Here is a 14,916-nt window from a genome sequence, read left to right as displayed (position 1 = left end):
AACCAAATGAAACCAAAATGCGTTGAAATAAAAAAGAAAAAGATTTACTGATTCAAACTGCAGCGGCCCCTTATTCTTTGGTACTTGCAGTCAGTTCTCTGTTCCCAACTCTTTTAGCTGACCGTCACAATTCCCCTGAGTTAATTGGAGGGTTATTCAGATCACCTGTTGTGCAGGGTGTGAGGACCAGTTCCTAATTAAGAATTGAGGGCAGCTTGGTGCACTTCCCCTCTTGGCCAATCAGTGTCAGGCGACGCCCTTTCTTTAGACGCCTTTTCTTGAAGACTTCACACCCAAAGCATTCTGATTCTTCCTCCACTTAAAGCAAACAGCTGAAAAACCAGATATGTTCAGGCAGGAACTCTGGTATTTAGCCCCTTTGGAGATTTCTTTGCTATCCTAACTTTTTTGATTGAGGGTGATTTTGAGCCCATAGGCTTTACTTAGTTAATTTATTCCAGTTTAAACCCAGTATATACATACATTTCCTTTCCGCAAAGGCATTTCCATGATTAAATACGGAGATATTTTTTACTTGTGAGATTTTTTCCTCGAAATAAACATTTCGGTACTATGTGGTTGGAAACTGGTTTCAGGCTTGTTCCTAATCAGCTGAAATCAGTGCTACCACAAACAGTAATTTGTTGTTAATAAAAAGTGATTTAGAGCTTTTTGGTTATGCTAACATGAATATTCTCCAGCTTGCCTTGCACAAGCATGATGGGTGTTTTACACTACAACCTCAAACAATGCTGTATTATCCCATGCTGCAGGAAATGCATTGACAAATTTCCTCCCACAGTAAGACCAAACTTTAACTTTCATTAATCAATACAATGAATCGAATGGCCAACCCCAGCATTGATGCCCTCTAGTTCTGGTGAATTAAATTCCACTCAGATGGGACAAAACAAAAATCATTCAATCATTGTACAAAGTCTGCTAACTGACACCTTACGCATCTTTCTGTCCCAGAAACATCAGTCATGTGTGAACTTTCGAGCAATACTGTAGTCACAAGCAGCCTACTGTGACACGGACCATTCACGAGTTGTTCTGGATGGCAGTTACATAATGCTGTGCAGCTCGACAGACAGTTAATACTTAAGCTACTGTGTCACCAAGAACAATAAACATGGCTGGAAGACGAAAGAGGTCTGGTGCTCTGAAACATATGTTTCTTTTTTTCATTGACATTAAAGCTGAACTCAAAGACACTCGAGATTTGTATTGGAGAAAGGAATGTGTCGCCATATGGAGGGCTGAGGTGTATGTAGGACAGCAGGAGGCTAATCTCTCTGTGTAATCTTTACACACCAGAAGCATGACTCTCATCCTTTTATCCCTGAGAAAGCCAACCTGGAGATTAGTGGACAGGTAAACAACTCGCAGAGAAGACGTAAACAGAGAGGATGGACAAACAGCAGACGTGGTGACTTGAAAGAGGCACGGGGAATCCTGTGCAGTACTTTGGAGCTCATCTGATGCCAATTCAGAGTGTGACGGATACAAAAAGAGTGCACAAAAACATCAGAAACTCTAAATGCAATAAAGCCAGCGACGTCTTCACACACGTACTACACCTACCGTTTCAAAGGCGGTGGCTCTCACAGGAATACTGCCAGAACAGGCGGGTGTCCACAGGGGAAATTGGATTGAGCTGCATTGCCACACAAATGCCTGCTAATCTGCTTTAGCAATTAAGCTAATACCAAAAGGACTGCAAAGCACCTGTGGGAAACTCATTTGCCATTGAGAATAACCCCACTGCTAATTTCTAATTGTCCCACTGTAAGACAATGCGAGCTGAAGGCTAATCCCCCTCTCAGACTATGCCAGCGACCTAACGCTTTCCCATGTTCCCACACATACCGGGCTCACGGCCAACGCAAAACACTTAAGCGTCTTTAAACAAGGAGCTTACGTCCGAACCTTGACAAACAATCAAACGGAAAACAATATCAATGCAACAAAATGCTGTTCGGACTTTGAATCAACATAATATATTATGGAGACCACAATGCACTCTTTTTGCATTTCAAAAAAATGCATTTCTTTGGTCTACAAGTCTACATTGGATATTTAAGACGGGGCCGTCTTAAAACATCAAAAATGTATCAGTGCAGCCCAGAAACAAAGAGGCAAGCTGTGTGCACAGTGACTCAGTGTAGAATCCTCAGCAATGTTATGAAAAATAACTGATGCATAAGCTGAACTTCTTGTTGTAAATTCAAAGGTTTAGAGGGTCAATTAATGGAAATAGGTGGTTATTGTAGAGCTGGTGTGTACGATCTAGCGGTGAGGTTGCAGATTGCAGCTGGCTGTAAATGATGAATTCAACCTGTTTGTGCGTCGGGTTATCGTTGCAGCTGAGCGGCTTGTTAGACAGTAAACTTGTCGGTAAGCGATGGTTGGCTACTGGTGAGAAAAAAAAAAAAAAAAACTAAATTTGCAAACCTAGATCTCCAAACTCAGATTCTCCTCCGAGAATCAGTCACTGGTAAAGTCATTGTTATTCACTTCCCATTGGTTCATTCTGTACTCTCTGGATTGCAGCACTTCTTAGTTTCGTGCCTGTATTACGGGGTGATCAAATCATTTTTGCTCTTTGAGTTTTGGGGATTGGATAGCAGTCAGAAAAATGGAAATTTATGCGTGGAAGGGACATAAAACTTTAGAATACGTTGTTGATTGGCCTACAGGTCAGAGGCCATCATTGATGCAACAGTCACATTGTAAAGCTGCATACGCCAAGAGGAAATGGAAGAAACACAAAAGAGAAAATGAAGTAAAAGGCTCAGTCATGAGCAGTAAAGAGATATAAAGAAGAGCTGATTAGATTTAAGAAAGAGGGAGAGGATACATCATACAATAAAAGCCCATTAAAGCCATCCATCAGTGCAGCTGTGGTCAGAGGTGGGGGATCCAGTTATCCCTTTCCGGGGATCGGAGAGATGAACGACTTCCTAACAGGTGGACTATGAGTTTAACAGGAGGGGGGGGGGGGGTTAACCTGGGACCGAGGCAGTGTTGAGTTACAGCTGCACCTCCGGAGAGAGACCATGACCTCATGGCTTTCTCAGCACGCAGGAAATGGATTTGTTTTCCGAGCCCTTTCCCAGTAATCCTCCCTTCACCGACACACGTATGAGATGTATATATATGCACGCGCACGCACACCAATTAAAATGCTCAAACATTCATATTAGCAGCTCTGGCAGTATAATCTAGAAGCTCTTTTCCACAGACAGAGATGAGCCAGTGCTTCTACCTCGAGCAAAAAGACGAGACGGACACGAATATTCTCAACCCACCACCCAACTAAAAATAGCATTCAAGAAAATCCATTCCTAAACGAACTGATAGTCAACCAAAAGTATAGATCTGCCTTCGCTATTCTTCCCCTTTAATCTCTAAAGATTTGCAGGAAGATGCTTTCTAAAAAGAGGAATAAAATAGTTCAGGAAAATCAACAACTCAAGATGCTCAGAAATAAGCCTGGCCGGCAACAGAGCCGCGAGGCGTCTGATCTGCCTACGCGGTTCACAGGGCGACATCCTCTCTGCCTCCACTCGGGGAGGAAATAGCATCAGCGAGCAACACTGCCAGATATTTAGGTAGCTTGTTATTTCACTGGTGTTATATACCGGCTGCAGTCGTCCGCCACAGTTAGACAAACGTGAAACAGTGAATACCATTATTTGTCCTGTCGGCAGATCCACAGCTATGTATGAAGTCTGGCTATAAGGCATCGGAATATACATCATCAGTACACGGCGCACCGACTGGAGCTGCGACTCAAAAGATATTCTCAAACTAAACAGCCGTGGATGGATTTTGATGCACACGTTGGGAAAGGCGATCAACAAGCAAAACACGGGTATCATCCACAGGACAGAGCGGTAACAAAAAATGCCAAACATCTTTTAATATAAGGTTGCCTAACTGGCAGATATAGAGATCCCAGAAAATAATGCAAGGTGGTTTTTATTTCCTGTTTTGGCACATTTGAAGACTTAATAGTGAGCAAAGTCAATTCAGCATAAACGACGTGTTTTTACCTGAGCAGAGAAAGAAGAAGTCTCTCCCTCTGCGTATCGTACAAGTAAAATAATGATGATGATAAATGTAAAATGATATTCTATACAATTCTTTCCAGGGTCTTTCAGGCAAGATGACATCTTAATCAAATCTGGTGTCTGCTCTTTTATTTATTTATTTTTCTCCCATCCAGTTCTATTTTCATCTCTTGTCCCAGCCTCCTGTCATTCCTCCAGGCAGGGATAACACCACATCATCGTTTGCCTTGCAGGTGTCCCCGGTACCTATTTTTAGCCTCGTGCACAGAGCGACTGTCGGCACGTTCCCCGAGGATATGAGCTGTACCACTGAGCTCCTCCTGTATTTTTGATGAGGAAGCTCTACCTTTTGGACACTTTGCATGCCAGCGGCAGGGAGACCGGAGACGCCACGGGGAGTCTCGCAGCATTACGGAGGCCTGCGCGGCGTCACGATGACGGGCTTCCGCTCTGGCTGGTCAGGAGGCGTCGTGTAATATTCCACAAGGCCTCATCAAACACTTCCAGCTGCAGTAACGGGGCTTTCTGCCCACGAGAAGAATATCCCCGAGGTCAATTGCAATACAAAGTAGGTCTAAAATAACAATAGGGTGCAAATCCAAAATACATACAACGCCAAAATCAGGTTCACAGTTTGGATCATAGAAATATAAAACGGGCGAACGTAGAAATCAGTCAGATCTGGAAATAAGTTAAAGTTTCTTTTGCTGGCTCAACTTTTGCAACAATGCAATATCATGTGGCGATACAGCATGAATACTTATATGAATGATCGTGTTGGATTGGGCTTTGACTAAAGTAAAACAGTGTGTGTGAGTGTGTTATGCAGCCTCTGAAGGCCCCCCCCGGAGCAGTGCTACTATCTTTAGCTCATTTCCGTCATGTCTTGTCACTCGTGTTCTCCTCTGCAGCACTTAAACCTGGTATCTAAACCTCCGGGCCATCCAATATCCTGTACTTCCACTGCACAGGAAGCTAGAGGGGGGAGAGGGGAGGGGGGTGTAACTGTAGACACACAGTAAACACTGCAACTACACAAACATACTCGGCCTTTTTATTTTTTTATCTATATATATATATATATATATATATATATCCCTACAACTGATGGAAGAGCTCGCTAAAATGACTTCACACGTGATAAGGATTACATCTCAATGGAAGGTTGGCGGGACGGGGACACACACACACCGGAGCCCCGTCACCGTAGAGGACACCATGTCTGGTCAGACTGGCGTCACAGCGAACGTCCGGAGGGACACGCGAGACGACTCAAGTAACCAAAGCTAACCTCCTGCTATCTAATCGCCTCTTCAAACACACATCTGGTCCTCTCAAGCTTCGACCGCTCATCAGCAGCGTCATTGAAAACATTCAGCGTCGACACGGTGACGCTCACTTTAAATAACCGGACGCTTCACCTCAACCCGATCCTAACTTCCAACGGAACCAACCCAAACTGATGCAACCGGCTCTCCTTTTTGGAGAACTTACCCATGTGGACATTTCAGTCCTTATGAAACACACACACACACACACACACCCGCACGCACGCACGCACGCACACACACGACTTGGGCGCAAACTTGCACACGTACACACTGCATTAACACACACACACGTACATGCGCTAGGCTCGTTCCCTCACATGCCCAACTGCACACACACACGTGTGTGTGTGTGTGTGTGTGTGTGTGTGTGTGACTACAGGGTGCAGCGAGTTAAACAGGCAGCCGGAACTCCAGCTAGTCTATTATTAGGGAGGCTGCTGCGGCCCCCGCGTGCCGGATTCCTGCTCTCTCCCCATGTCTCTGATCTCTACTTCACCCGCTCTCTCTCTGTGTGATCTCTCTGATCTCTACTTCACCCGCTCTCTCTCTGTGTGATCTCTCTGATCTCTACTTCACCCGCTCTCTCTCTGTGTGATCTCTCTGATCTCTACTTCACCCGCTCTCTCTCTGTGTGATCTCTCTGATCTCTACTTCACCCGCTCTCTCTCTGTGTGATCTCTCTGATCTCTACTTCACCCGCTCTCTCTCTGTGTGATCTCTCTGATCTCTACTTCACCCGCTCTCTCTCTGTGTGATCTCTCTGATCTCTACTTCACCCGCTCTCTCTCTGTGTGATCTCTCTGATCTCTACTTCACCCGCTCTCTCTCTGTGTGATCTCTCTGATCTCTACTTCACCCGCTCTCTCTCTGTGTGATCTCTCTGATCTCTACTTCACCCGCTCTCTCTCTGTGTGATCTCTCTGATCTCTACTTCACCCGCTCTCTCTCTATGTGATCTCTCTGATCTCTACTTCACCCGCTCTCTCTCTATGTGATCTCTCTGATCTCTACTTCACCCGCTCTCTCTCTATGTGATCTCTCTGATCTCTACTTCACCCGCTCTCTCTCTATGTGATCTCTCTGATCTCTACTTCACCCGCTCTCTCTCTATGTGATCTCTCTGATCTCTACTTCACCCGCTCTCTCTCTGTGTGATCTCTCTGATCTCTACTTCACCCGCTCTCTCTCTATGTGATCTCTCTGATCTCTACTTCACCCGCTCTCTCTCTGTGTGATCTCTCTGATCTCTACTTCACCCGCTCTCTCTCTGTGTGATCTCTCTGATCTCTACTTCACCCGCTCTCTCTCAGTGTGATCTCTCTGATCTCTACTTCACCCGCTCTCTCTGTGTGATCTCTCTGATCTCTACTTCACCCGCTCTCTCTCTGTGTGATCTCTCTGATCTCTACTTCACCCGCTCTCTCTCTGTGTGATCTCTCTGATCTCTACTTCACCCGCTCTCTCTCTGTGTGATCTCTCTGATCTCTACTTCACCCGCTCTCTCTCTGTGTGATCTCTCTGATCTCTACTTCACCCGCTCTCTCTCTGTGTGATCTCTCTGATCTCTACTTCACCCGCTCTCTCTCTGTGTGATCTCTCTGATCTCTACTTCACCCGCTCTCTCTCTGTGTGATCTCTCTGATCTCTACTTCACCCGCTCTCTCTCTATGTGATCTCTCTGATCTCTACTTCACCCGCTCTCTCTCTATGTGATCTCTCTGATCTCTACTTCACCCGCTCTCTCTCTATGTGATCTCTCTGATCTCTACTTCACCCGCTCTCTCTCTATGTGATCTCTCTGATCTCTACTTCACCCGCTCTCTCTCTGTGTGATCTCTCTGATCTCTACTTCACCCGCTCTCTCTCTGTGTGATCTCTCTGATCTCTACTTCACCCGCTCTCTCTCTGTGTGATCTCTCTGATCTCTACTTCACCCGCTCTCTCTCTGTGTGATCTCTCTGATCTCTACTTCACCCGCTCTCTCTCTGTGTGATCTCTCTGATCTCTACTTCACCCGCTCTCTCTCTGTGTGATCTCTCTGATCTCTACTTCACCCGCTCTCTCTCAGTGTGATCTCTCTGATCTCTGCTTCACCCGCTCTCTCTCCGTGTGATCTCTCTGATCTCTCTGATCTCTCTCTGGTATTTTCATTCAGGCACGTTTGGGCGATTCATGCAGGGAGCGAAGCTTCTTCAGGCTATCCAGAGAGGGAAGAGGAAGAGGAGGCAAGGAGACAAATCTGATGTCGGGCTGCACAGCAGTCTTTGGTCACTGTTGAGGTTCTCAATGAATGATTAATGCACGCAAGATAAGAACAATGAACGGCTGCTGCAAGTTATAAAACGTGTCTTTTGTAGGAACATAGCAAGAGATCAGGGGATTATTAAAAGCTAATGTTTTCATAGAATAAAGTGGCCTTTTTTTTCTAAGAGCATAACATGACATCAATAGAAGCGACATCTTCCCGTATTAACTGTGCACACAAAGGCCGTCACGCTACTTTACTTTAGTCACAGCTCTGAAGGAGAACTCTGCACCATTTCACTTTCGAGACCACATCCTTATCCAAATGCATTAAACAAACTCAAACCAATGAATGATGTCCGGTCTGTCACATTAAACCAGCCATCCTCACCTCTGAGAGCGTGTTCTCATTCAAGCTGTGCATGAACACCCACCTCCATCAATCTCAGGTTTCTGCCCGTTTATCCAGGATCAGCGTTTGTGGAGTAAGCGGATAGCAAAAAAAATTATACAAAAGGAGAGCTGAAAAGTTTAAGCTCACATTTTTATCCATAAATCCAACATGTCATCAATGGAATCACTGATTTGTGGTTGTGCAAAGGTGCGGCATTTTATAATTGGAGTAGTTTTTTTTTTTTTAAAGACAAAATTAAAGAGCAAAGACGGACGGCAACGTGTCTCTCTCTGCTGAAATCACCTGGTGTCTGTCGAGTGAATGAACAGTTTGAACTGAATGAAAAGGCCTCAGTGCTGCAGCAGGACCGCAGAACTATAGACTGGTCTGCACTGCCCCCTGGTGGCCATGGGGGGAAACACCCCCCTCTCAAATGCACACAACCTCAAATCTGTTGATCTGTCCCGTTATCGATCATGATGACGAGGTCAATCTTTCAGACTCGCACTTTAAATTTCAACCTGTAAAAAGAAAACTGTCATTATTTTTGACATGACGAGTAGCTGCTGGATATTTCTGCTTCTGTGTAAGTTAATTATTTTACGTTTTAAGTGGTGTCTATATTTTGAAATGTCTAAAGGGAAATATACAAGTCGATGGGCATCGCTCGCTAGTCTCTCAAAAACAGATCCAATTTCATCAGATACTGAACAACTTCTTTGCACCATCATCCATTTTCCCACTAGTTTTATTAGTTATTCTTTCATTTGTCGATTTTCTTACGGTTTTATGTTGCTGTGTTGTTTTACGGTGTTGTTTTTTGATTGTACAGTCGGTCAACTGTTTTTAAAATGTTCTCTATGAATACATTTGAACTGGATTTCTTGTGCCGTTGCTCAAGAAACTGAGTAATGTTCTTTTTATTCCAGTTAAGTAACACGCTGTGTGATTTGCGATGCGTCTGTGTGTGGCGTTGCTACGCCGGCTTACCGTGGTGCTGTGAACGGACTGGCCCAACTCCACCACGTGCGGATGAGTGGACTGAGTGTCTGCCAGCGTGGGACTGATCTGTGTGCAGAGAGAGAGCGAGTCACATGAAGCTGCTCCCCTTTCTCTTGATTTCCCACCTGTAGCAGTTACTGAACACAAACATGTTATGTGTGGAACGTGGACCTGGCCGCTGTCACTACATACGTCTTTGTCTGTGGCGGAAAGGACGTGAACAGTAAAATGCGTGAACACTGGTCCGTTATGATAAAACAGGATGCTGATGGTTTGTAGCCCACGGAGCTGCTATCTGGCCCTCTGACCTCTGACCTCGGCCTAATGTGGTGACACTGCTTTTGTTTTCTATGATTTTGTGATTTCATTCCTGGTCTTGTGGAGTCGTACCTTCTTCATGTTGGTTTGTATGGTAGATGGTAGTAGAAGTACACCAGTTATTTATGTTACTCTGATTTCAGAGAAGTTGAACGAGCACCTAATCATTTGAAGTAGAAGTCAGAATTTGCAGAACTTGATATATGACGTTCAGGGTGAAGCTGAACTGACCTGAATGGCTGTGGGCTTTGGGAGGTGGAGGTGGGGTCCTCTGGGGTGGATGTCAGTGAGGTGGGGTGGGGGGTCCGGGGTGGACCTCCGGCTGTGTTTTTGCAGGACGTCCTGGTAGGATTTGGTGTCAAAGTTTGTCCTCCACATCAGCACCTGGGGGATCGAGGGGACCAGCACAACTTCCCTGAACAGAGTTCAGCAGATTTTCGAGTTCCTAGAAGTACTGGTAAACGTCATAAAACACCAACCTGACCATCAGCTCCCCCCGATGCAAAGAGGTCTCCGGCCCTGGAAAACGCGACTGTGATTACAGCACCCTGGAAAAAATAGTAATCAAGCTTAGTGACAAAAACCCTGAGCAAACAAACACCTCAAGGACTAATCCAGGGAACTATAAACCCTTTCACAGCCAGCGTCATCAAAAAAAAGTAGCGTTTTGTTCCAGCCATCCAGACGAGATAGAAACATTGAATGAAAACTGTTCGCGGCGTCAGAATTTGTTACGTGTTCAATTGTCAGAATCGTTATTCCAACAGCAGACTCAAGTTCTACAGTATTCAGACAGCAACAGGTGTTCCAGATTAAGGTGTGACCGCGTTAACTGGTGACTTTCAGCCGAATGCGGCCGTGGTTTGTCCTAGTAACTTATGGAAATGGCTGGCGCAGATAATATACACAGATGAGTGTATTTAAAAGGACACCTAAATGTTCTGTTGGTGTTTTCAACAGCTGCCATCACTTTCGGCGTGGAGTCACCAGTTAACACGTTCACTCGTTAAACCGAAACACCGGTGGCATCGGTCTGCAAGCTATGAACACACTTCCGTACGTCATCATTGTTTACAGACTGTAAAAGAGTCCATCAGTCCGAGAATAACGCTGCTCAGAGCGCTCGGAGCGTCTGATGTCTGATGGGTGAACTGAGCCGTTGCCTCACCTTGTGCCCATGCAGGGTGTAGATGAGGCGGCCCTCCACCAGGTCCAGGATCTTAACAGTGCCGTCACTGGAGCCACTGATCAGGTAGTCGTCGGACGGGTGGAAGGAAAAGCTGTTGATTCCTGCACGGTGGACTGATCCAAGAAATAAGCCACACACAGAGACAAAAAAACACATTTACAGCGGTCTTGGTACACAGATATGAGCAAGGATGTTTCAGGTGGTTCCTTTATTTTCCAAACTGTATATGCTGCATTGTTTCATGAGGACAGACCTTGATAATGCTGAATCAGCTTGTTGGTCCGTAGATCCCACATTTTCAGGGAACTGTCGGCTCCCGAGGACGCGATGCAGGTGCCGCTTGAGTTGAAACCGACAAACGTTTCTGATCTGGAAGATCAAAAGAAACACTCTGACCGGCTGCAGTTTATGTGTGTTCATAACAGACAACAACGCCATCTATGGGACAGAAAAAGTGATGACTCCACTAAATCAATTCAGATTCATTTTTTAACGCATCTTTTCATTATATTCAGCGATGATTTGGCCTTCTGAAATCAGAAAATACATTATCTACCTCCTCCTTGTAAATGTATTGGTTGTTTAAATACAAAAAGGGTAAAAAATATAATCTCCAGAGGCTGTGCCGAGTACAATAACTTGCATAGAAATATACAATTTGAAGAGACCAAATCTAACTAACTACAATTAACAAAAACCAGCGTGATAACCAAAGCTGAGGAGAATGACGGAGACTTTGAGGACGTACGCTCCGTAGTCAGTGAAACAGTTGATGCAGTGTTTGGTGGACGTGTCCCACAGCCGGACCGTGCGGTCGTCTCCACAGGACGCGATCAGACGGCCATCTGGAGAAAACCTGCAGCGACCAAAAGACAAACCATTACACCCACAGCAGCAAATCTAGACCACTGAAGTTGATCTACGTGTCTCATTCAGATGTTTCACAGAGTGCCTCAATCAAAATATTTAAAAAAGGACTGTGCTTGCCTGATAGACAGGATTTTCAATTTAAACTCAGTGGAGTGGGCGGATTCAAAGGCAAGTAAGGCAAGGCAAGTTTATTTGTGTAGCACATTTCAACAACAAGGTAATTCAAAGTGCTTCACATGAAACCATTAAAAGCATAAAGGCAAAAGTAAAGGAGATTTAAAACATACATTGAAACAATAATCGACGTCTCCCTGAGACATTACGCTGCACGCAATCAACCATACACTGCCGCAATTCTGCAATTACTCGCACACAAACCACGTCTGGAAAAGATCTCTGCCGATCTGCGTTTTATAGTGTACGCCTTGCACGAACTCTGTCCCGGAGGAAATGGCGATATATTGTGCAGTCCTTTTAAAAGCATCAAAACATAAGGCAAAAGAAAAGGAGATTTAACAGCAATTAAGAACAGTGTAAGAAATAAAATGCAGTAGTGAAATGCAGGAAATTGATGAATATATGAATTGAATGTGGTTCAATTAAAGGCAGCAGCAAACAGAAAAGTCTTCAATCTTGATTTAAATGAGCTGAGGGTCTCAGCAGACCTGCAGCTTTCTGGGACTTTGTTCCAGATATGTGGAGCAGAAAAACTGAACGCTGCTTCTCCATGTTTAGTTCTGACTCTGGGAACAGAAAGTAGACCGGTCCCAGACGACCTGAGGGGTCGGGATGGTTCATAAGGTAGCAGCAGATCAGAGATGTATTTTGGCCCTAAACCATTCAGTGCTTTGTAAACCAACAGCAGGATTTTAAAGTCAATTCTTTGTTGGACAGGAAGCCAGTGCAAAGACCTCAGAACTGGAGTGATGTGATCCACCCTCCTGGTCTAGTAGAGTGCCAAATACTTAGAAAAGAGTGTATAACTATTGGTTTGTAAAGCGTATTCCTGTTGTTTATCCTCGGACCAATCCTTGGCTCATGGGACCAAAAGGTCATTTCAGAAAGCAGCTGAAGGATAAAGATATCCTCCGTTGCACTGGAGGTTACTGGTGCTGCTGGGTACCTGGCACAGCGCACCCAGTTGGTGTGCTGGTTGAGGGAGTAGACGAAGCACTGCCGGTGAACGCTCCACACTTTGACGGACTTGTCGTCGGACGCCGTCACTAGTCTCTGGCCGTCGTGGGAGAAGGCGACGCTGCGCACGGCGGCCGTGTGGGCTTTGAACACCGTGGACTCTCCTTTCCTGTGACACAGAATAACACATAGAACGCCACGGGACGTCTCTTCTACCAGTGGCTATCAAACTATACAACTCCTCCCCCTATCTATCTATCTATCTATCTATCTATCTATCTATCTATCTATCTATCTATCTATCTATCTATCTATCTATCTATCTATATATATATATATATATATATATATATATATATATATATATATATATTAGAGCTTCTTTTTTAACATCGTGGAATATTATTTTCAACATATTATGTGCAATGTAACGCTTTATTTTCAATATCGCCAATATTACTCAAATCATGCACATCAGTATAAGTTTTCTATTTGGCAATGGTGTCAGTATTACGTCTTTTAAACCGTATATTGTTACTCTTTGTTTATAATCTTATGTTATTTACTTTTTTTTAGCTCACTGTAATTGTTCTATTTTGCACTGGCGTTAGAATAATAATTATAAAGTGTAAAAGATGTAACACTATTGTTCATATGTTTTTATTTGTATTATATTGTTTTTTCTTATTCTTCAGTTGTAATCTTTGATCAAAGACTTTGCTTTATGATTAATACAGTTCTGTTTTTCTTATCTTATCTTAAATACAACTGATTGAATATCCAGCTTCTTCCTGTAAAACATCCCGTGCAGCCTCAGCTTGTAGGGTTTGTGTTATTACGGCCCACTGATCTTAGTCAGAGAGGCCCTGATCTAAAGCAGAAAGAAGAGACTTGAGCCTACATGGAAGGGGTCCACAGTCGGACCGTTCTGTCCTTGGAGGAAGTGGCCACCAGGGTACCGGAGGGGGAGAACTGCGCCCCAGTGATGACGTCTTGGTGGCCAACGTAGCGGAAAGCCCTCGCCTTCGGAGCCAGATTCCAGATCATCAGGCTCTTATCCACTGACCCCGAGGCTAGAGGGACACAAGAGAAAGATACATGATGAAGACTTACACAAAAAAACTGTATTACTGGTATTTAAAGAGGCTATTACAGGGAACAAAGTGGGCTAAGTTTATACTGTTAACCTTTTTAATGTCTCATACGACAGAAGAACTGTCAAAAACGAACAAAAAGTGACCTGACCTGACACAACATTTAAGAGTCACTTACATGTCACTGAAGATGTGACAGTGATTGTTTTAATACAACGGTCCTGATTACTGTGATGTTCACAGGTGTGGTAAACAAATACGTTGATCTTTGGGAGCCAAAAGGGTGACATATGATGACAGGCAGCTATCGACTGCCAAACAGCATCTGTAGCAAAAACATTACCCAGTTGTTTGCAGTTTGGATTGAAGTCTGCACAGGTGACAGCATCTTTGTGGCCCTTGAAGTGTCTCTCCAGGGCCGGGTCCTCCTGCAACGACAATGCAGTCAGTGAGGGGAAACTCTGCCTTCCCTCTGCAGTTTCAGATAAGGAATGGTTTGCGAAGAGACATTTATTTCACGAGAAGTTTGGGGAAAAAGGTGTGGTGAAGGGCACTGTTAAGACTAGGGGTGTGTGTGTGTGTGTGTGTGTGTGTGTGTGTGTGTGTGTGTGTGTGTTTAATGTAAACTCATGCACCATGTTCATTTCACTTCACTCTGTCTCAAAATCACTTGCATTATGTTCGGGAAAGAGCTGTAAACACGTGCTGCTAGTGTTGCTTAGTGGTGGAGGGCTGTGCAGGAAACTCTCTATGGGATGACGTCACTGCTTGGTTTGCGTTTAGGCAAAAGCATTAAAGAGACATAACAACTTCAAGCACTAAAACAAACTGTTACAAAAAGCGAGTTTACTATGTTTGTAACGATGTAATAGCGAAGAAGACCAGAGGTGTGTTTCACAGCCCCACTCAGCAAATCCTCTTAGTAGCTTTGGAAAGTCGCCGACTAAGCTACTTATTAGCACAAGTGTAACGTTGTCAGAGTAAAACGCACTTTTGCTTCTTAAACATTTCAGAAAGTATTGGCAAATCCACTTACCATAACAGACGCCATAGCGGGCATTTGAGAGCTAATGTTGTCAGAGGGAAACTTCCATGGCTGTCAAACAGGGCGCCTTTAGCAACCGCCTCAGACCTGACCTGTCAAACTCAGATAACGCCGATGTTCTGCTCGATCTTGCAGCAACCGAAGAGAGTGATGCTGCATTCCCTAAAACTACTGAATAGGTCAAGACACGACAATCCTATATAAAAGAAAATCCAT

General features: G+C 44.4%; 1 protein-coding gene across 1 annotated transcript in view; it reads right to left on the bottom strand.

The window, feature by feature from the left end:
* poc1b (POC1 centriolar protein B) overlaps positions 1-14,778 on the bottom strand; it is a 37,508-nt gene extending 22,730 nt beyond the window's left edge. Inside the window, exons 1-10 of the mRNA XM_079267663.1 lie at positions 14,692-14,778; positions 13,999-14,083; positions 13,463-13,634; positions 12,551-12,730; positions 11,306-11,413; positions 10,811-10,926; positions 10,537-10,670; positions 9,848-9,916; positions 9,600-9,752; positions 9,039-9,116 (exon numbers count right to left, since the gene is read on the bottom strand). Of these exons, the coding sequence (XP_079123789.1) occupies positions 9,039-9,116; positions 9,600-9,752; positions 9,848-9,916; positions 10,537-10,670; positions 10,811-10,926; positions 11,306-11,413; positions 12,551-12,730; positions 13,463-13,634; positions 13,999-14,083; positions 14,692-14,715 (1,119 nt within the window). The 5' untranslated portion in view covers positions 14,716-14,778. The remainder of the gene's footprint in view (positions 1-9,038; positions 9,117-9,599; positions 9,753-9,847; positions 9,917-10,536; positions 10,671-10,810; positions 10,927-11,305; positions 11,414-12,550; positions 12,731-13,462; positions 13,635-13,998; positions 14,084-14,691) is intronic.
* Positions 14,779-14,916: the final 138 nt, after the last annotated feature.

Source organism: Melanostigma gelatinosum (assembly GCF_949748355.1).
Source record: "Melanostigma gelatinosum genome assembly, chromosome: 1".
Taxonomy (NCBI): Eukaryota; Metazoa; Chordata; class Actinopteri; order Perciformes; family Zoarcidae; genus Melanostigma; species Melanostigma gelatinosum.
Note: the sequence above shows the minus strand (reverse complement) of the source record. Positions and strands in the feature narration are given on the sequence as shown.